This window comes from Oreochromis niloticus, linkage group LG14 (genome assembly GCF_001858045.2).
Source record: "Oreochromis niloticus isolate F11D_XX linkage group LG14, O_niloticus_UMD_NMBU, whole genome shotgun sequence".
Classification (NCBI taxonomy): domain Eukaryota; kingdom Metazoa; phylum Chordata; class Actinopteri; order Cichliformes; family Cichlidae; genus Oreochromis; species Oreochromis niloticus.
The window spans coordinates 2,925,135-2,950,697 of NC_031979.2; the positions used below are offsets into that span (position 1 = coordinate 2,925,135).

Below are 25,563 nucleotides of genomic sequence, written 5' to 3' on the forward strand. Positions count from 1 at the left end.
GCCAGCTCACCAAATGTTTGGACTCGAGCCTCGAACCTTCTCTCAAACAAATTAACGAGCCACTCTCCCACACGAGTAAATGTTCACTTGTACTGTGAGTCAACAGAAAAAGGGGAGATAACTTTCACCTCTAAAATCCTAACACTCTCAGATGTGTGTCTCTTGAACCTCTTATTACAAGTTTATATATTAGATTTCCCACATTTCTAAGATTTGAGTTTATTCTATTTCCGAAAAGTGATGATGAGGAGGGACACGCACATTTTTGGTCAGATCTGCAACCTGCTTTGAGTCAATGTTTCAGGCACAATTATCCCTCGAGAAAAGAACAACCTACCACAGCAATCAGGCTTGAATGAATAAATGATGGTGAGGAGTGATCGGAGAATAACACAACAAAGGTGAATCTTTCTGACTGTAAGCCCTTTACTCTGCTGATGTCCTGGCAGAACAGGCTCTCGTGAAAACTGAACTCAGAATTGCTGCAGTCAAGCCTGCTGTATCAATTAGAAATGGTGCCATGTGACTGCTTTGATAAGACTGGACGACTAGATAATTCCACCCTGTGTGTCTGTGTGTATGGTCACATATGATCGTCAGAGTGTAACTGGCAATATGTTTGAGGCATATTTAAGCCGCAGTATTACAAAGACAGAAGTCACGCTATCCGAAAATCTAAACTCGGCTAAGGCAACATATTAACATTAATAATAATAATAATAAAGGTGTCCAGTCAAACGTCCCTGCAGAAGCCTGGTAAAGATATGACACAGTAATAGATGAATGTGTAACAGGCTCTCATTGCCTGGAATCCGGACTGACAAAGTTCAGCTGTTGCCAACCCAGGGAGTAAAGTGCAACAAGAAAGCCATCAGGGATAAGATCTCTTATGTGTTTGCAGATAAATGTTCACCCATTTCTTACATAAGTGCCGCTATGCTAACACTGTATCGGTTGCTTGTCCTGTGCGTACTTAAAATCTAACCTGACAACAAAATGCTTCTAGTAAAGCCCATAGAGCTGAAATACATCATGACGCTGCATTAGATTACAGGCCTGTCAGCCCTTGTTTGTTTACCAGAGACCAGCCAATGGCTTCCTCAGTGTTAAAAAGCCCACCTGATCATTTTTAAGAGACTGACTGCAGCGGCAGCTATTTAAAGCACAACTGGTTGTTGTTCCGCTCCAACTGCACAGCTAGCTGGTGTGCGCTAGGTTCCGCAGAACCTGCCAGCTCACTAACAACAACAGTAACGATTAAGCAGCACATGGCTCGGTTTGGAAACCGAGAGACGAGGGCTGTAACAAACAGTCTGGAGGCATTCCCCACTGGCAACTTAGGTGAAAGCCAGCTAACTGTCTAGCTACTAGACAAGCAAGCTAGTGGTAGCAGCACAGACATAAACGTTAGTCAGCTGTAGTTAGCTTGATACAGACCCAACCTGTGATGTCATCCAAAAATATATATAAATGAAAAATATATTCAAGCACGGATTCAAAATTTCTTTCACAACTGTTTCGCCAAATACTGTCCGCGCAGCCCATCCCTCCTCGTTAGCCAACACTAGCCCCCACAGCAATTAGCTGGAGAGGACGTCAAACCAAGCGTAGTTCAATAACCTGCCAATTTAACTTGACCTTGCACTTAAATAAAGACACGAGCTTCATAAAAATACTTCAGGATATTCTCAATATTATAAGGAATAACAATTCAATTCGGCGCGGTCAGATTTCATACATCGACTGTTTAACTACACTATTTTTGAAGATTTCATTATCCACATAGGCTTTCCGCTGCAACCCAGCGTAGTGTCTTACGAGGGCAAACGACTGCGGAAAATACACGCTCAGCTAGTGATTAACTAAACATCAGAAAAAATAAGGAAGCTTTTCGACAAATTGTAATGCCGAAATGAATACTGGGCACAACAATTCCTCCGAGGCCGTGTGTTTACTTTATACCCGGCGTCTACCTCGTATAACAAGTGAACCCAGTTAAAGTGTTACACTTTAACGGGTGGTCAGGACGTTCTCTTTTCCATATGGCTAGCCCAAAAGCAGACAGCTAAGCTAGCGCAACGATAGATTTCTACTTCCCACGATTTTTGGCTTACCTCTCTTAACGGCCTCGTCATATGACAGGAATCCTATCCTCGACTCCTTGGCCCCCATGCTCCCCTCATTTCATTGCAGTGTGAGGAAATAAACGTTACGAGCTGAGTTGGACAGGGATGTTTGTCGCCTTATCCGTTTATTGTGAAATGGGCTCCTGGCGGTATGTGTATGTGGTGAACGGGTGAATGTTTTTCAGCGACGCCTCCATTCTGTCACATGATCTGACTCTACAGGTCAGTTGATCAACGAGTTCTAATACGAGTGAACGCAAACCGAATCACATACAGGCGTGGGGTTTTCGACTTCATACAGTGTTTTCAGTCTTATCCGGGAAAATGCAAAAAAGCACTTTTACTCAGTATGCGAAGTCATACCAAGCTGTCAGTGTGCAACGAGTGCAGCTACAGTTTAAAGCCGCGATAGCAGCCCCACCGTGTGGTGGTGCTGCTAAATAACGCTAGCTGACTCTCCCCACAGCGACCCCCGAAGGTACTTTCAGTCACACGAGACTGGTGGCCCTTTTCCTTGCACATACAGTTTAAAGTTTGCAATATCTAATGTATAACGCGTATATAGTGTTTGTTACATTTCAGTGAACATGGGAAGTAGTCCACTTATGTCAGTCATTGTGTAGTTCTGAATTTATGCCGCAGCACAAAATCAAACTCGTAAAATACTTATTTAAACTTTTTCATAATGCTAGATGGATTTCCAGCATGCAACTCTCATACAATTTCTACGGAAGAGGATTAGGGCCACTGGGGAAAAAAAAAAAGTGGGCACATGTTTTTTTTTTCTTCTTTTCCAGAATTCTGAGAAAAAAGTCAGAATTCTGAGATTAAAGTCAGAATTCTGACTTTAATCTCAGAATTCTGACTTTTTTCTCAGAATTCTGATTTTTTTTCTCAGAATTCTGAGAAAAAATTAAAGTCAGAATTCTGAGAAAAAAGTCAGAATTCTGACTTTTTTCTCAGAATTCTGACTTTAATCTCAGAATTCTGACTTTTTTCTCAGAATTCTGGAAAAAAAGAAAAAAAAAGATGTGCCCACTTTTTTTTTTCCAGTGGCCCTAATCCTCTTCCGTAAATTTCAGCCGTTTAATAGACCAGTTTTTATATTTCATTCCACCAAAATGTAAAACAGTTAGAAATGTACCCAATTTACCGTACGGCTACTCAGTCGTTAAATCTCAAAATTTCTGAACCGACTTTGGCGTGCCATTCTATCAAGGACCGTATAAAGCCATTGGTTCTCAGGTTGCTACATCCTCGTAGCACATGGACTTAAAGCTACAAGCGCCACTTCAACGACCTCATGGAATCTGTACGAGACACAAAATGAAAGCATTGGGGGATATATTACACCACGTGTGTCGTATTCGTGTGGGTAGTTACAGAGGTTACAGAGCTTTGGCTTTAACCGAGGATGGGGCTCAAAGTTCTGCTTTACTGGCCGAATATTGTTGGTGAGAAACACTCAGTTGTGTTATAGTGCTGCGAACATAAAGCCGCTTGTTAGCCTGCTGGAGCTGTGTATCAGTGTATCAAGTACTATGTGAGTCTCAGTTTGTCATGTCTCTGTGTTTTTCAGGATACATCAGGATTGGCCTGGTGTTTGCTGCATGGGCTGCTTATGAGACACCGGTGGTGTTTCTCCCTCTTTACTCACTATGCGTATCTCTTGATGGTAATGCACCCCCTGTTTATCTTGCTGGATCCGTGAGGACAACTTTTGAATGGCTTTGCTGAAAATAACTTTAATAATTTCTGCATTTCTCCTAAGCAGATATATGCAATTGATCATACATGTACCATATGTGAAGAGGGGCATTTCAAGACTATTTAAAATACTTTTTTAGGTCTTACTGACCAATTAAGGCACTTCAGAGTAAAAGTTACCTTTAACCATACAGCTCTCTATTCTGTAAACTTCAAGCACTTTATCTACCTCAGTTCAGAATCATAAATTAACCCACAATACTTCACATACTCTGGAGTATTTAAAATGATCTTCTTATGGCCTCTGACAGTGGACTCATCTCTGTGCTTGTCCTGCTAGACCTCAGTGCAGCGTTCCATACTGTTGACCATAATATCCTATTAGAGCGATTAGAACATGCTGTAGGTATTACAGGTACTGCACTGCAGTGGTTTGTATCATATCTATCTAATAGACTCCAATTTGTGCATGTAAATGGAGAGTCCTCTTCACACACTAAGGTCAATTATGGTGTTCCACAGGGTTCAGTGCTAGGACCAATTCTATTTACATTATACATGCTTCCCTTAGGCAGCATCATTAGAAGACATAGCATAAATTTTCACTGCTATGCAGATGACACGCAGCTCTATCTGTCCATGAAGCCAGGTAACACACACCAATTAGTTAAACTGCAGGAATGTCTTAAAGACATAAAGACCTGGATGGCCGCTAACTTTCTGCTTCTTAATTCAGATCAAACTGAGGTTATTGTACTCGGCCCTGAAAATCTTAGAAATATGGTATCTAAGCAGATTCTTACTCTGGATGGCATTACCTTGGCCTCCAGTAACGCTGTGAGGAACCTTGGAGTCATTTTTGACCAGGACATGTCCTTCAATGCACATATTAAACAAATATGTAAGACTGCTTTCTTCCATTTGCGCAACATCTCTAAAATTAGAAATATCCTGTCTCAGAGTGACGCTGAAAAACTAGTTCATGCATTTATTACTTCCAGGCTACTGTAATTCTTTATTATCAGGATGTCCTAAAAACTTCCTGATAGGTGTTTTCGAGCACACACATTCTGTAGACAGATATATACATGAAAACTTGATGATTTTTAAGTTTTGTTTTTCTGTTTTTTTCTGTTGTTATTTCAATTATATTTGCATGTTCGAAATAAAATTATATCTATCTGTCTACTCCCTGAAAAGCCTTCAGCTGATCCAAAATGCTGCAGCAAGAGTCCTGACAGGGACTAGAAAGAGAGAGCAGATTTCTCCTGTTTTGGCTTCCCTTCATTGGCTCCCTGTTAAATCCAGAATTCAAAATCCTGCTCCTCACATACAAGGTCTTAAATAATCAGGCCTGATTTGTCCTCCTTCTTTTCTCACAGAGCACGGAAGCTCCTATTTTAATCCTAAAACTGTACTAAGAGACTTTGTTAAGTTTTCCTTTAATTTGTCACCCATCCGTAAACCCTGAACAGATATATAAATAACTGAAGAAACAGATTTTTGTAGATTTTGCACTGATAATGTAACAGCATAACTGTGCAGGTAGTGTTCAAATAACCAAAGAAGGAAGGGATTAACTTAGAAATGAATTAGCTACAGTGAGTTATATATCATTGTATAAATGGTCCGTTTGAATATAATGTTGACAGTGATGTGTGACTAATGTAAATGTTCAGGAAGTAAGTGTAGCACTTTATAATAATGCTGCACTATTAAGCATTATTAAGGTATTAGTGAGGTGTTGGTCTTTGTGAGTCCATGTTTTGTCCTGATGTACATTGTGGGTGAATTCCCAGTCACACAGTGGTGCAGGGTCCTGGTGTCCCTTCAGGTGATCATGTTTTGACACCAGCTTTTTATTTATAAGCAATAATCTATCATGCCGGATTCCATTTAGCTTTGATGCAGGTTTTATCACTTGTGTTTTCCATATGACAAGAACTGTCTGTATGGGCTGCTTGAATATGAGCTTCACACTGTTCTTAGTGCAGATAAGAACTGTTTAATCCCATCTAAGCCCCACTGTTCTCTGTGCAGCAGTGGACGGCTGGCTGGCAAGGAGGCTGGGCCAGACCTCCAGGTTTGGAGCATGGCTGGATGTAGCTGTGGACAACCTGGGCAGAGGCATGCTGTGGAGTCTGCTGTTTAAGGTCTTACGTTTGAAGCACATCATGCACACATGCACAAGGCGATGAAAACGAGGCTCTATTTAAATACCAGCAAAAAATGTTGTGCAGAGTTCAGGAAAGACTTGAGACGAGGTATCGGTGACTAAAGTGGTAATCCACCTGCCAAGAAGGTGTTTGGTGCAGCCTCTGGACAGAGGAAATGGGACAAGGAGGTTTAGTGGTGGGATGAGGAAGTATTCAAAAGTAAAGTGGGATAAGCAGCGAGGTGAAGTAAAGGCTTATAATAAGTTGTGGGGGTGGACACTGATGAAGGAGCAGCTGTGGCTACAACTGTAGCTTGCCTCCACCACTGTGTGAATGTGAGAGTGAATGAATAGTGGAATTGTAAAGCGCTTTGGGTGCCTAGAAAAGCGCTATATAAATGCAGTCCATTATGATTACTATTATTATAAGGAGAAAACAACCAGGCAGAGACATTAAGCTGAAAAGGACGTGCAGCAGGACAGAGAGGGAGAGAGTATTTTGAAGATGGTAGGAGTACTTGGAGGAGGAGCTGATGAATGGGGGGAAAATGAGAGAGAGAGAGAGGGGCAGATGAAGGAAAGTGAATCACAAAAACACTGGAGGAATCAGAAAAACTCTGCAGTTCTTTGCTGCCTTAACATTTGTGCCACACTAACAGCGGTGGTGTGCATTGAATTGCAGTGGGGTTGGATGGTGTCTGCACTGGAGTGGTGTGTGTTCATGTATAACCACAGCACCCGGGGGGAGCAGTGGAACGGCTTCGGCAGCAGCCCTCCACTCGTACGGGCTGTCACAGCAAACGGTAATCCTCCTGCCACCGTGTTTGAGCTACTGCTGGTACACAGCTCCACATAAATGTCTTTGCTGCCAGGGTTTCGAACACCTCTGGGCATTTGGGTGGTGGGCGGCCTGCACTGCCTGCCTGTGTGGCTGTATGCATGCCAGTGGGGAGTGCTGTCCCACTGGTTGGAGCTGCCTCTGTGGATCCAGCATGTGGGGATGTTGCTGCTGGCTGCAGGCCGAGGCCATAGTGCCCTTGAGCAGGTTATCATCAATGATTTTGAAGTATGGTGCTGCATTCCTCTTTCCCTGAACGTTGAGCCATTTCCCAGTTCCTGCTGCCAAAAAACATCCCTACAGTGTAATCCTGCCCCCACCGTGCTTCTCTGTAGTGATGGTACTGGCCAGGTGATGAGCGGTTGAGGTCTGCATGACAGACTAGTGTGCTGGGATGCATCATCAGTGATGTAACATGAGGTCATCACAGGTTTTAAACCTCTCAACATCAGACACACTCTCTCACCTGGGATTAATTAGACTCCCAGCTGCAGTCGTTCACGGATCTGCCTTCTTGATCCAGAGACACCTTGTGGCTTTCTCTGCTGCCTCAGTACCTGATCTAATGCCCCTCCTTTTATCCTGTCCAGTGATGCCTGGCAGTAGAAGCAGAGTGAACACCTTACAAATCCTGGGCATCCCACCTCTGCATGCTCGCAGGAAGATCGTCCACCTGTCCCTTCTACTATGCACACTTTCCCTCGTTTGCCTCATTTATGTGCTCTGCAGGACATACTTTTAATTCCAGCACGATCAAATATATGTAAAAAAAAAAAAATGACTATGATTTGCATAGCAGCAATCCTAACCCTTTAACATCTGTCTTGTGTGAAAAATGTCAGTGATGGAAGCTGTAAAGCTAGTCTATAAAAGGAGTTTTTAAAAGTGTCGCAGTGAAATGTAGTGGCAGTTGCCAAAAATGGCAATATTCAAGTAAAGTCAAAGTTCCTTTCCACATTTAACTCGCTGTATTATGCACTATAACTCACCTATGCTTAAAGCCCGATTTAAAGGAAAACTCGAAGGATCAAATAAAGTGAATATTTCGTCTCATTAGTGTAAAAGTGTTCCTGTTGTTTGCTGGGATGTGGATGTTGAAGTCCAAATATGTACAGCTGAGGGACAGCAAAGAGGGAAACTGTGATGGTCAACGATGTTTTAATGTTTTTGAAGCTAACAGTGAAGCAGTAACAGGACAACAGTGAACACATCCCACACGTCTCCTTTGAACTCTGAAGAGAGAAGCGGGCTGTTGGAGACATCACAGCTTCATTTTGAACTTTGTCCTGTGCCCCCCTCCCCCCGACACCACCACTTTTCTACACTATTCCCTTTCAGACATCAGTAGATCATCTTGGCCAAGCAAGAAAAGGGAACTTGCACCTCAGCTGAAGCTGGATTAGAAACTGCTGCTGAGACCTTTTTTTGTAATCCTCTGGAGAAGATGCAGACGTAGCCCTCACAGCACACAGTGTCAAATCATGCAAGATTTCTCCATGATTCACTTTTTAAGACAAAGAAATATTCATGATTCTTCTCTTTTCTTTGTATGCACCTGCTTGCAAGTAAAGTCTGTAGATAAGATATCTACTCAGAGGTGGGGGGGTCTATTTAAGCCAAAGCACTGAGTGTTCAGCTGAGAGCTGGACCTCCTCCTCAGCTAGAGCCACTCACATCACTGTTAGAGGGAGACATTGACAGCACTGAAGCAACAGCAAGGCAAAGCTCGTTTTCTTCATTCATTCTTTTCAAAACAAACTAAATACTAAATTAACAGCGGACTATTCATCCATGGCATCACATTCTCAGTAATGTTGCACATCATCTCCACAGCCTGTGTTCAGCCTCAACTGTGCAAAATCTCATCCGTCATCTCTCTGCTACAGGATGCATCCCTGCTTTTCTTCACACCACTGTTACGCAGCATCTCTTCAAGTGGTCAGTTCACAGAAAATACTGCATTAGCCATTTCTCCTTTACCTGACAGACTGCTTTAGTGAAACAAGGGTCCATGATTGCACTAATGAAAAAATCCCATCCAGAGAAGCTGGTGATTCCCAACCTGTGGACTGACTAAATATTAGACTGAAAGCATCTGAAGTGGAAGGCTTTACAGGATCACAGGTACATAAACAGAGCAGTGAACAAGTGCTTGCCCCGTTCTTGATATAGACATTATATTTCGCATATTTGTCTCACTTTCAGGTCATCATAGAAATGTTAATACACAGAGATAACCAGAACAAGCTCTAAATGTAGCTTTTGAATTATGATTAAGGGAACAAAGTTATCCAAACCTACCTGGCCTAACATCTAATAACTGGTTGAGTATGGAGGAATTTTGGCAGAAAATGTCTGAAATGAGCAGCACTGGCAGGGTATTGGGCATGAACAGCCTAAGGTCATGGACTTGCTGGTATATTTTAGATTGCGTTGTCCTGCTGTGTAACCCAAGCACGCTCGAGCTGCACGTCACAAAAGTTTTCCTTCAGGATTTTCTGGTTGAGAGCAGAATTAATTTTTCCATCCAGATCCTTAATCAGCCAAGCAGCCCCGGCCCACTCCCACTCCCACTCCCACCACCGTGCCCAACTCTTGGTATGATGTTCTTTTATACAGGCTGTTTATGTTTGTTTCCTTTTTCAAACAGGGCCAGGTAGGTTCAGGTACATTTTTCCCTCAACAAAAATCACAAATCAATTAAAAACATATGTTATCTCATTTTAAATGTTGTCTGATGATCTTAATCACTGCAGTGTGACAAATATGCATGAAATGAAGAAATCAGAAGGAGGCAAATACTTTGTCACAGCACTGTAGCTCACTCCAAATATACAGAAAAAAAATCCAAACAGGTTTACAATGGACCAATTAGGTGTTCAACTGTTTTCTTTTCTCATGTCAGTGAGAGCCAAACTCATTAACATGATCACGCACACAGCTCTGGCTACACACCTGCTGGTTAAACCATTTGTGACAGGCAGAAGAAAGTTGGCTTTAAGTGAGGCAGAGGCACTAAAAGAGCTGTTTTTCAGATAGACACTGACTTGAGTGGCTGCCCCAAGCCTCAGGATAAGATCAATAAGGATTATTTAGAACTGAGAATAATGAAAAAAATACAATATTACAGTCTAAAAATAAGAATATGTTCCTTTAAAGCCCTTTCGATACAAAGTATGTAATGGCCATTACATACTTTGTCCACTAGAGAGCCTAAGTGAGCTTTAAAATACCAACATGGCAGCTGTAGAGCTGGTGTCCTGCAGGCTTTAGAGATCACCCTGGGTCAACACACCTGAATCAAATGATTAGTTCATTGTCAGGCCTCTGGAGAACTTTTTAATTTAGCCATTTAAACCAGTCATGTTGGATGAAGGACACATCTAAAACCTGCAGGACGCCAGCCCTCGAGGCCTGGAGTTCCCCACCCCTGCTATAGAGCTAAGATGTCAAGTATAACTGAAAACCAGCATCCTTCTAAGCATGACCGCTGAGCTTTTAAATAAAGCAACAGATGAGATTCTGGACAGTGAGACTCTGAACGATGGGCCAGTAACAGAAAAACATTCAGGAACTTTTCTTTAATGGGATTTTCTGACAGGAGGGTGTGAAGCAGAGAGGCCACATGCACAATAATCAGGCTGCTACACAAACACGCACACAAGCACACAATATTGGTCCCCACTGTAGCGCCATTAAGGATATAATAGTTTATTTAGCACTTAAAAATATGGGTCCGTCTACAGACAGATAACTGCAAGCTGGTGTAAGGCTGGTAGTCATCGGTGGAGCACTTGGGCACCCAGAGTTGTGTGTTACACTCACTCACTCACACATACAGCCTCAAGATGAACAAAGCGAGGCTTCGGAGCCTTTGCACATGTAGCAGCTTCCTCGTTGCCCTCCCATCCGTGTCCCTTGTTATTATAGTGTTGAGCCAATTCAGTAAGAAAACATAAACAAAGGGCTACATAAACATATATGTTTGCATATAAATTATTGGCATTTTAATGATGCTATGTCAGTACTAAGCTGGAAAAAAAAAAAAAAGACCTGTGAAAACCTGTTGTGTGTAAAAACCACACCTGGTGTTATCACATTCTCCTCCACGCAACTTTGAGGGTTCACGTTCAGTTATTTGCAAAGAAAAAAAAAAATACAACAACAAAAAGCCTTCAAATAAAACTCAAGTGCACAATCTGTATTTTCTTTAACTGTACAAGTGTCAAAAATATCCAACTATTTCCAGCTGTGATCTGCCAAGTGATGATGCTGATGAATGTGCAGGTATTCCACAGATGCTGTCGTGCAGCTCTTGAGAACACAGGTTCTGTTTTGTGATGACGCTCCCGGAGATCTGAGCTACACTGGTACGGTACAAAAGCAAAAAACTGCTGTCCAGGAAGAAAAAGGCGAGTGAGATGAGAGGCGAGGAGGTCGTGCGTCATCCTTATAGACGTCTGCCATTTCTTTTTCGAGTCCCCAGTCTCAGGCATGTGTCCTCTTTCTGTTGGAGAAATGCAGTGACTGCATCTTGGTGGTGAGAGTGTGTTGATGAGGTTTGATAAGTGTCTTCTCTATTTATTCTTTTTTTTAATTCCATGAAAACGTGTATGTCTGTGTGTGTGTACTGGCAGCATATGAAGTCAACCAAGCTGCCGAAGATGTTTGAATTTGCTGTGTTACTAATCGGTGTGAAACTGAAGCATCACATTTTGGGCTCAAATCATGTCCACACCAGGCTAAAACCCACCCATTTGTCTCTTTTCCCCCCTCTCTTCTCCTTCTCATTCTGCCAACCAATCAGCCGAGACAGGGGCGGGTGGGGCCTAGGCTCTGGGCCAATAGGAAAGCTTGTACCACCTCCTGGGTCTGCTGGGGTGTAGTGTTGACGTCCTCCAGGGCATCCGCCACTGCAAACTGCCGGTCCCTCAGCCGGTTCCAGTTGGACAGTACGTTGTGGTATTCGAACACCTTCTCGTAGTTTCCCACTGAGTTGTAGAGTTTGATCAGGCCTCGGTAGTCATACTCCAGCCCACTGTAACCCTCACCAAACAGCTTTTTACCTGTGAAGACGGAAACATCACAGACCATGTTTCATTCAGTCTCTTTGACTCAAGCCCCGTTTTTGAGAATATTTTACCCTCTTCCATTGTAGCGTAGTAAAGTCAGGTTTGGGACTGGTTAATGTCAGCTCTACATAAATGATTACATATCAATAACAGCAAGACTTGACAATTAACTGAGAAATAGGTTGAGTATGAAGCATCTCAGTACAACATGTTCTGTGATGCCCAATATTAGAGTTCACCAAAGGAAACTTGCTGAGTTGACGCAACATTACGACTCAGGCCTCATTTACGGTGACACTAAAAAACATGGACGTGAGGTTGTTCTGCTCTTACTGACCGATAGCGATGGAGCGCAGGTAGAGCCTCTCTGCATCTTCGTACTGGTTCATGTCATAGTTGTAGAGGGAGGCCAGGTGACCCACAGACAGAGCCACCTCATAGTCCTCGTGGCCCAGTAGCTGCTCCTTAATCTGGATGGCTTTGATGTGCATCTCCTCTGCCTCCTGGTTACACAAATACATGTGCAAGACAAAGAGATATGAATCACAAACAGAGACAAAACTCAAAGGCAATATTTATTTGGTTTCCATGGCTTTTCCAATAAATCAAACATCCAGCTACGTTTCCACTGGGAGAAAAAAAAAAAAAAAAAAAAAGTGGTTCAGTGCCTGTAAGTGTTGTAATTGGGTCAAAGTAAAGTTGTTACATTACACTCTGTGAAAGTTACGGTGTTTATCGTTTTGCCTTTCACACTTAAATTGTTTTCCAGTCCATTTCCAATGGACTAAAAAGAATCATGTGTAGTGCCAAGTCAGTCTCTCATTAACAGCAGGATATTAGATACTTGCCCAAAGTCATTTCAGCTGCAGAGCAGAACTTCTACAGGATTACTTTTAACCTCCACTCTGCCTTTTTATAGGCCAAACACAGCATCTAACATATGCAATCTTTATAAATGTGCACCACTCTGATATTTGTGTCATCGCAGCCAACTGCAAAGAGAATATTTCACATCTCATCATTTCTGGCTTTAAATAGCAAACACCATTCAGTCTGCCACTCTTACCTATCACAGAGCAGGACTTCTGCAATGTAACTCTGATCGGCTCAAAGACTAATCAGAGTGGTGAACAGTGGTCACATCGTGACTCACTCTCACACAAACGCTCATCTGTTAATCAAGATGAGGTGAATATTGAATACCTGTTCTCTGCTGTTGACCTTTTCTTACACTATGAGATTATTTTTACCACAAGGCAGCACAACTGGCACACCCTGGGATGGTTTATGCCCTAAATTTCAATTATTGTGTAAAATATTACAAACCACACATGTCCTCCTCACTTTAAACTTCCTCATGGACTGGTAGAGTCGTCCGAGGTTGCCATAGTGTTTGGCTGTCTGTACGTTGAACTCTCCGAAAGCCTTCTTGGCCAGCTGCAGTGAGGAGAGGTGCAGGTCATGAGCCTCCTGCAGGAGGCGCTCTTCCGTCTCTTTATTGTGACAGTCGATGGCAATTTCTTCCAGAATCAGGGCTGTTGGGGAAAAACAAGCAAACACGGATACAGTCTATAAGACATAACGTACAGCTTCAAACAGATACAGCATTGTGCAAAAGTCTTGAGCTATCCCTAATTTCTTATGTTTCAAAGGATTCAGACTCCCCTGTAAAGTGGTCTTAATCAATAATTCTCCAGGCGTCCTGAAGCTCTTTCAAACTGTTTCTGTTTGGGCATCGGCTGCTTTTTCACTCACTTTGAGTGCACTCCTTGTACCTGCATGTTTTTTAATCTGTCAAACCACAAAACTTTGACCTATGAATAGACAACTTAGCAAAGAGCCAGTTTTAAATGATTCTTTCAAGGTACTTTATTACAAGCAGCCAGTAACACACACGAGCATAATACTACTCTCCACTTTGCCTGCCTTACCTTTGACTCTCTTAGAGGAGGCCAGCAGAAGATGGTCCTCAGGCAGAATGTGAGTTATGATGTCTATGGCACGTTCTGCATGGAATCTGAGGGACAAACACAGCACTCAGTCGTGTAACTCAGACTTGGCTGGAAACTCTATATATTGGGGACAAACACTTCCAAGAATATCAAGCGTTCCCATTGAACAAAGTTGTTTTGCAGCTCATACGGTCCAAAAGTGGATCAAAGGTCTCACCATTAGGCAATGCTGAATCACGGCCTTTGTATACACGAGGAGCATCACATGATTAATCACACAAACAACAGGCATCATCTTTAAGTCTGCCCATGTGTACAGTTAAACATTTGATATGTGCAGCTGCATACACATTACCCAAATACCAGAGTCTGAGTTTTGGAGTTGGACTACATTTACAAAGCAGCTCATGAGGAATGTAATTAGCCGAGTTTAGAAGATGCACTCACAGAGCATTGTCAAATTTCCCAGAGCTGTACTGGTGCACATATGAGGAGTAGGCCAGGTCTTCATGGGCTGTGGCAACATGGATGTTCTTCCCCCCAAAGACAGATTGTCGGATATCCAGAGCTGTCTGGGATTTGTACATCAGACAAGATTTAATTAAATAAAACCACTGAAAACTAGAGCATACTCCTGTAGCACACATCGCTCTACGTACCTGGTAAATAGCAACCGATTGGCATATGTTGTCCACATTTAATAAGTAAAATCCATAATCTAGCAGCGTGTCGGAGTACTTGGGATGCTTGTGTCCAAAATGTTCTCTGTAAGACACAATATTTTCAGTCAGAAACTGCGATGCTAGAAAGAACCCTGTCGAGTCTTCATTACACCCAGCGGGTTACCTTGCTAGAAACACTGCATGTTTGATCAGCTGCTCTGCTTTTCTGAACTCTCTTTTCACCACGCAGGCCTGCAGGGAAGAGACAATCCAGAGTTCACACGTGTGTCTGGAATACTAGTGTAAAAATTCAGACAAAGACTAATCTGAGCGATAAACACATAAAACCAAGATGGAGGTACAACTGATCTGAGTGTTACCTTGGATGCCTGGCGAAGGACATCAACCACTACTTTGACAGGCAGCCCTGGAGTAATTTCCTTCATAGCCTCTATACACCACCTGTACGCCTGAGAGACAAGGTCATTGCAGACAGAAAGGCGTTTCAGTTGTCTCAGTATCAACACTGTAAAGCACCATCAGTGGTCAAACCTACACACCTCGTCATAGTGGCTTTTGGCAAAGAGCAAGGCACAGAGCTCGCCGTACAGCGCTGCCTTGTTGGCCTGGTGGCCATGTTTGGCTAGTTTGTCCATGTAAGACTGAGCAAGCTTGAAGGTCTCCTCCCCCAGGTGGTACTTGCAGTTGCCATTACGGACATGAAGCAGCCTGAGGAGAGAAGAGAGGGACGCTTCAGTCACAGTCTCAGGCTAAGACTTGACAGAAGTCTGTGTTGGTCTGTCTTATCTGCTGTATTACTGCATAACTGTCAATTTAAAAACAACAAAAGCTATGGAACGAAACTGCTGCACCGGTTTCACCGAAAATAATTTTATTCAGTTTTCCACAATTTGCAACATATATGTTTGTGTATGCATGTATGAGAGAGTCACCACTGCTACCATCTCCTGGATTCCTCAGTTTGTACGGATGGTGAACACCATCTTTAATGTGGTGTTAGTACTACTGGGGCACCACACAGGACAGTCCTGTTGATTTTCTACACTATAGATTTCCAGTGTAACAGGGAATGGTGCCACGTGCAGATGCTCTCTAACGACACTGCGGTGCTTGGGTGTATTAGGGGTGGACAGGAGTCGGAGTACAGGTGCCGGTGAGACGTTTTGTGGAATGGTCCAGCAAAAATCTCCTCTTCCTGAACGTCCGCAGGACAAAGAGATGGTTGCTGACTTCCATAGTTCACTTAAATGACTGGACACTGAACTGAGAACCCAACAGTGATGCTGTGTACAACAGGAGGATGAGCAGTCTCTACTTTCTCAGGATGCTGGTAGACATGCCAGCAGGATCAACAAACTAATCCACAAGGCTGGAATCGTCATTGGGCAGCGTGTGACAGGCGGTCACTGAACAAACCGCTCTCCATCACGGACAACCCATCACACCAACTCTGTTCCACACTACAGAGACAGCAGAGCTCATTATCCCCCAGCTTATTTAAGCTGCCATAAGTAACACTTCAAGAAATCTTACCTAGCATTCTCTATAAAACTGTACACCAGCTTTCACGTTTGTGCCAGGTCAACACACCTGTCAGGACCAAAGATTCTACAGAAGCATGTGTATCAAACCTTTTTTGGCTGCTGTTTCTTAGATCTACAGTGTGCAGTTTATTCATTAATACCATTTGCTAGGATTCATTTACATACAAGGCCTTAAATATGGGCCCATGGTACTTTTAACAATGTTGCTTTTTTAGTTTATAACAGTGTCATGGAGTAACAACACTGTAAGACAGCTGCTATTTCCACTCAGAAGGAAAGCTTAACAGTTTGTTATGAGATACAGTTTCTGTGTTTTATCTGTTTCCATCTGATTAGAATCAAATCATAAAAAATGAAACGGTAGATTGTATAACAGCTCTTCATATTAATCACTCAGTGGCTATTATTCACGACTAACATTTCCAGCTGTGCTGTCAGACGCCTAAGTGTTCTGGAAGAAAACACATGTTGTGTAACATCATATCCGGCACATCTAACAATTATGCTATTGTAACTATAGGACACAGAGTTACTTGGTGAATAAAAGCAGCTCTCTGAGACTGACCTGACACAGCATTCCACAGCCCGGTAGCAGTGGAGGACCTCACTGTGGAGCGTGCACAGCTGCAGGCACGACAGAAACACTTTCTCTGCATCTCCATACCAGCCCGCATCAGACAAGAAGCCACCTACAAACAGAAACATGACAGTCATCTGGCTAACACGGTCTCAGCTATGGTGTTGCTGGTCATAGCACAAGAGTCTTAAGAAAACCAAACTTTGACTGTAAGTTTGGTCGCTTAGAAAGAAATGAGCAGTCTCTAAGTTTTAAGCCACAGAGAATATCAACCCAAAATCCAGAAAAATACATTATGTAAACGTTAATGACATGCAAATCAGTTTCTAAGTGAAATAAATATTTAGTATTTTGGTGGAGAAACCCTTGTTGGGAAGAACGGCAGTGAGATGTTTCTTGTAGTGATTTTGGCCCATTGCTCTTTACAGAAACTCTAAAACCTGGCTGTTGCTTGGCAACTTGAGGTTTCAGCTCACTCCACAAATTTCATATATGAATGCCAAGCTTCTTCTTAGCTACTCCTTTGTTGCCTTGCTGGTATGTTTTGGGTTAATGTCATGCTGGAAGACTTTTGGTCTTTGGTGGAGAACCTGGAAAGGACGAAACTGATTCTGTGGACAGGTGTGCTTTATACACATAATGAGTTAAGATAGGGAGTATCTGGAATTCACTGACTAATGTGGCAGAGAGTACAAACTGTGGGAGCTAAAACTCCGGCTGGGTTGTAGGAGTTCAAATATTAAATTATCTCACTGACATGACAATTATTATAATAACATATTATCATAATACATATGGCCCACATTATAGGTTGTTTATATTGTACACCATCACCTTTATCTACCACCTAACATAAGGATAGCTCTGCACCTCCATCCCACACAGTGCTTATCTGAAGCCTCCTCTGCCCAGCCCTGACATTTACCCAGCACAAAGCCAAACTGGATGGCCTTCTCTTTGACGTGGGCGTCAGACTCAGCGATGTAGGAGCAGCGGCGGCTGAAGGAGTTTGCCAGAACTGAGGCTACTTTCACACCATGGTCCATCAGGGCCTGGAAACAGTGGTGCAGGAGGTGTCTGCAGTGATGAGGTCAAAGGGAGACATCAGGTCAACAGTCAAATGGCAGGAAACAAAAAAAAATCCAGTCCACAAGCAGCTTTTAGCATAAACAGATTCTTATCAGACATGGCTGTAGACAGCATGGCACCATCCCTACTGTACACAACACCTGGCGCAGTTAATTAGCAGTGTGTTCATTTATCACAAAAGGGACCGTCAATAAATGAACAACAGATCAGTGTACGCAGTTGATGTCCTCGTCATACAGAAGGGATCTCATTTCCATATATGGGCATTCCTCAGTCTAAAGAAGATTCACATGTAACTATGTATACGATGATAGATGTCAAATGTGTTTTCAACGATCTACAAACAAGACCTTAAATTCTCTTGTTAGAAATTATATGACGGAAGCAAACAAAATATTAGAGTTTTGGTTGATGGACATCGCTTCCTTTCTCTCTGTTCCAGCATAATGAGCGTGATTCACACCTATCAATCTGCCTAACACTACATTTACCAGAGTGGACAAAAGAGTTTCAAAATTCAAATAGACAAGAAAAAGACCTAATAACAGATTTTTCTGGTTACCTAAAAACATGTTTAACATCATTAAGGGCACCCGACTAAACATATGCTTGGTTCCATGGTAAAAACTGGTTCCATCCACTGTAAAAAAAAAAAAAAAAAGAGGATTCCAGTATTAACAAATGAAAATGCAAGTTTGGTGAATGATGACCACAGACGGCATTCACCAAACTCCAAATTGAATACCATCTGTACTGATGACAAAGTGGCTCAAGCTGATTTAAATGAGTCTTTTCTACCCTCCTAAATTTAAAGTTTAACATCACGATGTACAGTGACATATACTTGTATGCTTCCTCTGTTTAGTAGCCAAAAGGTATCCAAAGGTTAGGAATATTAATATTCCTCGGTTCACTGGATTAAGATGGAAGCTCTGCTTTTCATTTAACGTGTTGCCATGGTGAATAGCGCTATCAAAGCTCCATTGAAGGTGGCTTTCTTTCCCTATTCACACACTAAACTCAAGGTGAAAGTACTCGGAGTTAACTGATCTCAAAGGTAATCAACTTGCAGTTTATGGTTAATCGCAGACTTTGCTGAACCTGCTCATGACTGCAGTGGATGTGTGAAAACTCCTTTAGGAGAGTGATGTGCACAGTTTAGCCCCATTATGTTCTTACCTTTTGTCTGAAGCCCGCAGCACTTTAGCAAACACCTCCAGCTCACAGAACTCTCCCCCCAGCTGGCAGAGTCGGCCCTGCTGGTAGAGCTGAGAGCACAGCACAGTGGGGTGAGAAATGAGATTCAGTAACAATACAACAGATGTCATCTCTATAGGTAACAAGTCTAATTTCTTAATGTGCAGTGTAACCAATGTTTCAGCTGCAGGTAAATCACAGTCTAACCTGTAACTACAGGAGTGAAGCTGACCATTTTCTACTCTGCTTTAAGTGATGCAACCAATGTTGTCTGCTAAACAGGAGTTCAAACAAAAAAATTGCCGATGTCTGGTCTGTCATCAAAATGCACTCAGCTGGAAACTGTTATACTGAGCCAGGATTATGCTTGTTTATGGACATCCACGTGGGCTGCTGTGGACCCCACCCCACCCTCCAACTCTGCTTGCCTGGAATGTCCATTCAAAGCATCACAATCACTTCTGATAAGAAAATCAACACCACTCACGTCCAAATGGACAGTCGTATACTTGTGGATGCAGACATCCGTATAATCCTCGACACGAATGGCTCACCATAGTAGTGTTCGTGACGGAAACTATTAATCACAGATGTCTCTCTCCAAGGTTCTTACATAAAATCTCACCTAATGAAAACTTGTAATGCAGCCATTGCTGTACTGGGGTGTTATTTTGGTTGTGCAGCTTTAACCTTTCAGTGCTTGTAATTTAAGTCAAACGCTCTACTCACAAGAAGCTGATTTTTCTGATACAGGTGTGCTCACCTAGCTGTGGAGGACAGCGGGAACAGGAAACAGGAAAACAAATGTGTGCAGTGCGGACAAGACAACTTCATGATATTAGGTGTGTGCGCCATTTATGTGCCACCATTTCATAATACTTGTAAAAACACAGTGACAATTATCTAGAACAGTGCTTGAAATTCTACCATGAACTCCACAGACGTTCATGTTGCCCTCGGGATGATTTGGCACACGTTTGGTAAAGACGTGTCACCTAACATCAGAAGGTTAATATTTGAATTTCTCCAGTATTACTAATGACATTGAGATCAGTGTCTGCGCTGGTGAATTCACCGTGTGAATAACCTATGCTATGTTTCTGCTGAAACTGAAATGAACCTCTACAGTGCACACAGAACAGTACCACAGCACTCTGCTTTTAGATGCTAGATTGTGTTTGATGAAAACTGTCACTTTTGTTACAGCTATACCTTCAATTTATTGTAATGACTTAAAGTCGTGGCAGCATTTTCACATGAATTAGTCCAAAGCAGACTTAGAGCACACTGAGCAAAACTCCAGTATATCGTATCAAAAACACATCAGCAAAATGGGTAAACCAGCACTTGTGTTATTTTGCTTTCCTAATCATGTTAGGGGGTACTGAGCACATGGAGTCCATGCCCCAGACTTCATGTCAGTGTGTTTCTCCTGGGAACTGGGGCATCTGAGCTCTAAGGGAAAACCCCTTTCGGTTTATTTACAGAAAATATTTATTCATGCTTTTACTGGATTTGCACCAGAGTCATTATATAAAAGGCGAAAATGTTAACAAAAGAGTAAAAAAGTAACAAAATCACATGCATTTGTAGCAGAAGAAAAACTTGCAGGGAAAAACAAAGCTAGTTTTTACTGGGTTTATGTCACAGTGACCACTGAAATGTACAGATGGTGCAGACCACTCAAAATTTTGTTGTACATGTACAATGACAATAAAAGGCTATTCTATCCTAAACTTATAATTCTCTCCCCATTCAAGTCTGTATGGGTTTTAAAGTAACTGCCCAGCAGCGTTTCAAGATCGCTTCTATGTTTAATGTTGCTTCTAAAATGACTTTGGTTTGTGCCCACTAGGACAATAAACATCTATTTTTTAAATGTTAATGAATCCATACAAACACAATTGGAAATTCTCGCTTTTTCCCCTTTTCTACTAAGTGCAAAGACGAGCTGTCTGACAGCTTAGTTTCATTCACAACTGTTGGAAAAGAGAGAATTTATAATAAGTTTTTATTCCTTACTACTGAACCACTGTCTAATGAAAGTTTTATGTGACCTTGACCCTTGTTTTTCAAGAAAGACTCCATCTGGAACCTGCAGCACAAAGTAAGTTTAACACACTCAGCATATCATTTCTTTATCTGAACCTTTAAGCACTTTGGTCAGCAAGACTGCAAAAGCACCATTTTAGTTTGTTTTCCAGCTGCTGTAGTGCTGTTGGTTTGAGAGAAAAAGCTCAGAATAAATAAATAAAACAGAATTTAAACCACTGCTTGCAAATTTAATATAATAAGGTCAACAAGTACAAAGAGGAGGCTTTTTTTAAGAGAATAATTTAATGTTAAAATTATCTGCAACCAACAAGAAAATAACACCTAATAATAATCAAGGAACACAGAATATGAATATTTATTCATAAAGAATATTTCCCCTTACTACCTCTCATCGGGGAAAAACAAACTGACACTACTAAAAAACTTCAAACTCTTACTATCCAAAGGGATCTTCCAGGAAACACCATTTTCCTAAACACTGATTGGTCAGTAGGCAGTGTTTTGAATTTCCAGTGACTGCTCTATAAATCATCAGAACACTTGAGAAACCCACAATGCCCAATTTCTTCCTGACTTAGCCTTAAGATACGTGGAGTAAAACTAATTATTTTTCCATCTGTGTCTTAAGACACGGAGAGAGGCGCACATTAACAGAGCGATGGGACTTCTTGGATCAAAGTTACCAAGTTGCCCCAGTTCTTAGCTCCATTGGCCCCCTGTCTTAATGCATGTGAAATGTGAAGCTCTATTTTTGTTTGTTTGTTTTGTTTTTTGGGGGGGGGGGGGGTAAAATGCAGTTTGCTGCTTAACAACAGCATATTGGGATTGCTAATCTGCCACAGAATGTTCCCATTAGCTTACATGTCCAATGTTTGAAGTTTTGAGTGCGATCATAACAGAATATGGTAGATTTTAGCATTTTTGGTCAAAATATATATGTATTTTTAAGACAGGCTGACCAGTGACAGCCTCAATGGCTGCAGCACCTGCCAGTAACACAAACTACAACCATACCAAGCTGGATGTGAAACCTCGTCTCTCAGGAAAATCAAGATCGATCCAAGATAAAGGCCTTTTTGCCTGTAACTATTATTCTACAATACTTCTTGCACTGATGATTTTGTTCCAATATCAGAAATGATGTGAATATGGACAGCAGCACACTAACCTGTTGTCTGTCATACTTATAAAACAAACTAGTTCACTTCGTTTACTTGGGCTAATAAAGCTAAGAGGCTTGAATACACTGAGTGCACTATGGCCTATTTAGTTAATCTAAAAATGTTGCGCAGATTTCCCTCAATCGCTGCATCCAATCGATTGGCTGAAAACTGTTTTCAGTCTACTATGATTTTCTTCGGTTGTCTACAGGCCTACTGTGATATTTGGTGATGTTTACAAGAATCTGCAAATGGTTTTTGGCTATACTTGCATTCTTAAGTGTACCGAGATTTACTAATGTGTAAAAAAAATCTGTAAATATGTAGCTAGAGAGAAATGGCTGAGAAGTCTAAAATCTTTCCTTCAACAGCTGGAAATGATGACAAGTTGTTGTTATTGCAGTCACAATCAGTTATTTAGACAGGCCTCTCAGTTTGATAGATTGCTGTTACACTACATTTTTTATATTTACAACACAAACCAAATGACATGCAACTACAAACAAAATCTCCAAACACATTTGCACATATTTGTGGCTACAATATTAGCCCCAAAGAGAACACTCAAAGGATTTTTAAACTTCTCATGCAATTTGTTTTAACATATGGTGTTACTTTTATTATTACTAAATAGTTAGCATACCATGACTGGGTGGACTAAAGGTTTTTTCGTCAATATATTAGTTACACATCAGGTATACATCATTAAAGAATCTAAAGATGCACGCCTAGATTAAGCAAATATCAGATCCTAGTGTACATTTTAAGGGCATCTGTAATTATCTGGTGGGTGCAGATCGAGTAACCGTGAAACATGCTGTAATCGTGACCTTCATGTTTTTAAAATTCTTCCTCTGTCTGTGACGCCTGACCTCCTCGGTGTGACAGTGACACTTAACCAACTACACGTATCAGAAGGAAAGAATCGCTGTCAAGGTTACAGTGTTTTAATATCACTGTCCGTCTTTATGGAAAGCTGATGGTGATTGTTTGTAAAAGCACACATATGTTGTAAGCGATGCGCTTTATATGTGAGAAAGGCTAACGTCACTTTAGCCAAAGTGGGTCAGACCTGGACATGACAACACAAAAAACACTACACATCACGGAACCAGTTCATTTAAATGGTTACTTGGGTAATTAGCGACAGTCTCGATGCAGTTTAATAATTCGCTTCAACACACGACTGTCATACTGACACACTGGCTTTCTGTAATGTCGAGAACGGTTGAAGCTGGATAACTTGTTCGTTAGCCAAATCAGACCTCCTGAGGAGGAATTTTCGATAGCTAGTCTAACGTTACCGACATTTCGCTAACGTTAGCAAGCAGTGTTAGCAGCCGACTACAGAAACTCGCACAGGATGTTAGCTGTCACATCATTGAGAGCCTCCTTACTGCTAAATCCTACCTTATAATAGACGTCGAACTGTATGTTTTCTGGGAGGGACCGTATGTCCCTTCTTGACCGGCTGTAGTTGTCCACCACAGCCGAGATAGCAGTGTTGTACAGCGTTTCTGGGATCCATTCGAGCTCCACCGCAGCCATGTTGTTTTCCCTCTCCAAAAAAGCCCCAGAAGCTACAGCCCTCCCCAACTCTCCTTACATTCACTACCTTACCACGATTAAAGCCCCTCTTCTGCGAGTCCTCATGCAACATTCGCTCCGTATTGACACTACAAATATTATTGTTGCAGACAAGTCAGTGTCTCGATTTAAAAAACCGCTGTTTCACTTCCATCCTTCTCTTTCATCTCCGACTACTCGTCGACCCTACAGCAGTTCCGTGCCCCCGTCCCGACGCACACACTCACGGGCGCTGACGCAATGACGTCATTGTGCAGTCGCTGCTGAACCAACAGGCTTTATACTCCAAGTAAAAAGTCACACTTCACATAAACAAAGTAAAAAGATTATTTTACTGACGATTGCCCACTTAAGCAACGTACCAACCACATCGTCCCAAACCCACTCGTCTTTCCGTGAAGAAACGTGCTCCTTATTTGGCAGATAACAAACGCATATAATAACAAATGGCAACAGAAAAGTACGGAGCCCCTCTGATGACACGGTCCAAAAAATAAATAAATTGTGGCCACAAAATACTATTTCGAGGGCACGAAATAGGTGTGGGCACGAAACACTTGACCGATAACCGTGATCCTTCCCAGGCCCTTGCAGTTGGTTGACAATAAAATCTATCCCAGCGTCCAGGTCGTACTTGTGTCTGTAAAGCAACTGGGCTCTCAATATCCTGTTTAAATGTCTCTCCGTAATAATGGTTCCTTGCATTGCCAGGCTTTTCAAAATGTATTTGTAGCTCATTCCCAGCCTAAAATAAAACTCGATCATACTGTCTCTGTCCATGGTGTATAGGTTTAGCCTACTCTTATGCTTATGTCTCCACGCAGCTGTCCAGGAGTTGTATCAATATGATGTGCGCACGTTATCTATTTCGTTGCCACAAATGCGTAATTTGTTGCCACGTTATACCTATTTCGTGCCCTCGAAATAGTATTTCGTGGCCACAAATAAGTATTTCGTGGGCACGTTATACTATTTCGAGGGCACGAAGTATTTTGTGGCCACAATTTATTTATTTTTTGGACCATGTCATCAGAGGGGCTCCGTAGAAAACAAGAATCCTTTACTTGTTTAATGCTAATGTACCTGTCCAGTGCTTTGATTTCATAAACAATGTGTTAGATTTATTAAAATTCCTTAATGACAGCCAATCATTGCACCAAAAATGTCCAAATGTGTCACAAAACGTGTCTAAATAGAAATAAGAAGTACTGATATATGACTGTGGGGAAATGAAAATGCAATACACTGGCGTGGGGTTCGAAACTTTGTTACAACAGGTGAATGTGATTCTAGATTTCATTTATTGTGAAATTAACGGAAATTTTGAGTGAAAAGTTGAACCTATGTAAAATATGCAGAATATGTTACCTTTAATGACAGGAGCATTTACATGCACTCCACTGGTGCATATGAACAAGGTAACTGAGTATGGTGAGGCTAAGACATTAAAGCATCTTGTAATATCACAGATGTTTCCTCAGTTGTTTGTTATTATTAATCTGTGGCTCTCTTCCACAGCCGCCTCTCCTCGCTGGCAGATGGCCGACCCTCCCCAAGCTTGGTTCCGTGTGAGGTTTCTTCCTGTTCTAAGGGAGTTTTTCCTTCCCACTGTCATCAAAATGCTTGCTCATAGGGGGTCATATGATTGTTGGGGTTTTCTCTGTATTATTGTAGATCTTGACCATACAATATAAAGCACCTTGAGGCAACTGTTGTTGTGATTTGGTGTTATGTAAATACAATTCAACTAAGTGTCCCATATATGTTCAACTGGGCTGAGGTCAAGTGACTGCGGAAGAAGGACAAGCAGTGGTGACAGAC

At 41.9% G+C, this 25,563-nt stretch overlaps 3 protein-coding genes across 8 annotated transcripts in view; 1 reads left to right on the top strand and 2 right to left on the bottom strand.

The window, feature by feature from the left end:
- The window catches only part of usp32 (ubiquitin specific peptidase 32), a 61,879-nt gene extending 59,519 nt beyond the window's left edge, over window positions 1-2,360 (bottom strand). Inside the window, exon 1 of one of the 4 annotated variants that reach the window (XM_013276542.3) lies at window positions 2,115-2,360. In XM_013276542.3, coding sequence (XP_013131996.1) covers window positions 2,115-2,172 — 58 coding nt within the window. In that variant the 5' untranslated portion in view covers window positions 2,173-2,360. The remainder of the gene's footprint in view (window positions 1-2,114) is intronic. The other 3 variants (XM_013276544.3, XM_005474434.4, XM_013276543.3) reach the window with 3 other exon arrangements.
- A 970-nt stretch (window positions 2,361-3,330) lies between these two features.
- si:ch1073-145m9.1 (CDP-diacylglycerol--inositol 3-phosphatidyltransferase 1) lies at window positions 3,331-8,197 on the top strand. 3 transcript variants are annotated; one of them, XM_005474436.4, is made up of 4 exons: window positions 3,331-3,580; window positions 3,706-3,801; window positions 5,874-5,986; window positions 7,417-8,197. In XM_005474436.4, exons 1-4 carry the CDS (start codon window positions 3,541-3,543, stop codon window positions 7,417-7,419), a joined length of 252 nt encoding a protein of 83 aa, XP_005474493.1. In that variant the 5' UTR covers window positions 3,331-3,540; the 3' UTR covers window positions 7,420-8,197. The 3 variants fall into 3 exon arrangements, with proteins under 3 accessions (XP_005474493.1, XP_025754288.1, XP_005474492.1); XM_025898503.1 differs by lacking the exon at window positions 5,874-5,986; XM_005474435.4 differs by lacking the exon at window positions 7,417-8,197 and having other exon boundaries at window positions 5,874-6,302.
- Window positions 8,198-8,638: 441 nt separating this feature from the next.
- Window positions 8,639-24,000, bottom strand: appbp2 (amyloid beta precursor protein (cytoplasmic tail) binding protein 2). Its single transcript, XM_003453554.5, has 13 exons — window positions 23,566-24,000; window positions 18,923-19,011; window positions 17,580-17,731; window positions 16,643-16,766; window positions 15,073-15,241; window positions 14,893-14,982; window positions 14,697-14,764; window positions 14,510-14,615; window positions 14,298-14,422; window positions 13,830-13,915; window positions 13,243-13,433; window positions 12,236-12,401; window positions 8,639-11,892 (listed from the first exon to the last, which is right to left on the bottom strand). The coding sequence occupies exons 1-13, from the start codon at window positions 23,701-23,703 to the stop codon at window positions 11,630-11,632; spliced, it is 1,767 nt and encodes a 588-aa protein (XP_003453602.1). The 5' UTR covers window positions 23,704-24,000; the 3' UTR covers window positions 8,639-11,629.
- Window positions 24,001-25,563: the final 1,563 nt, after the last annotated feature.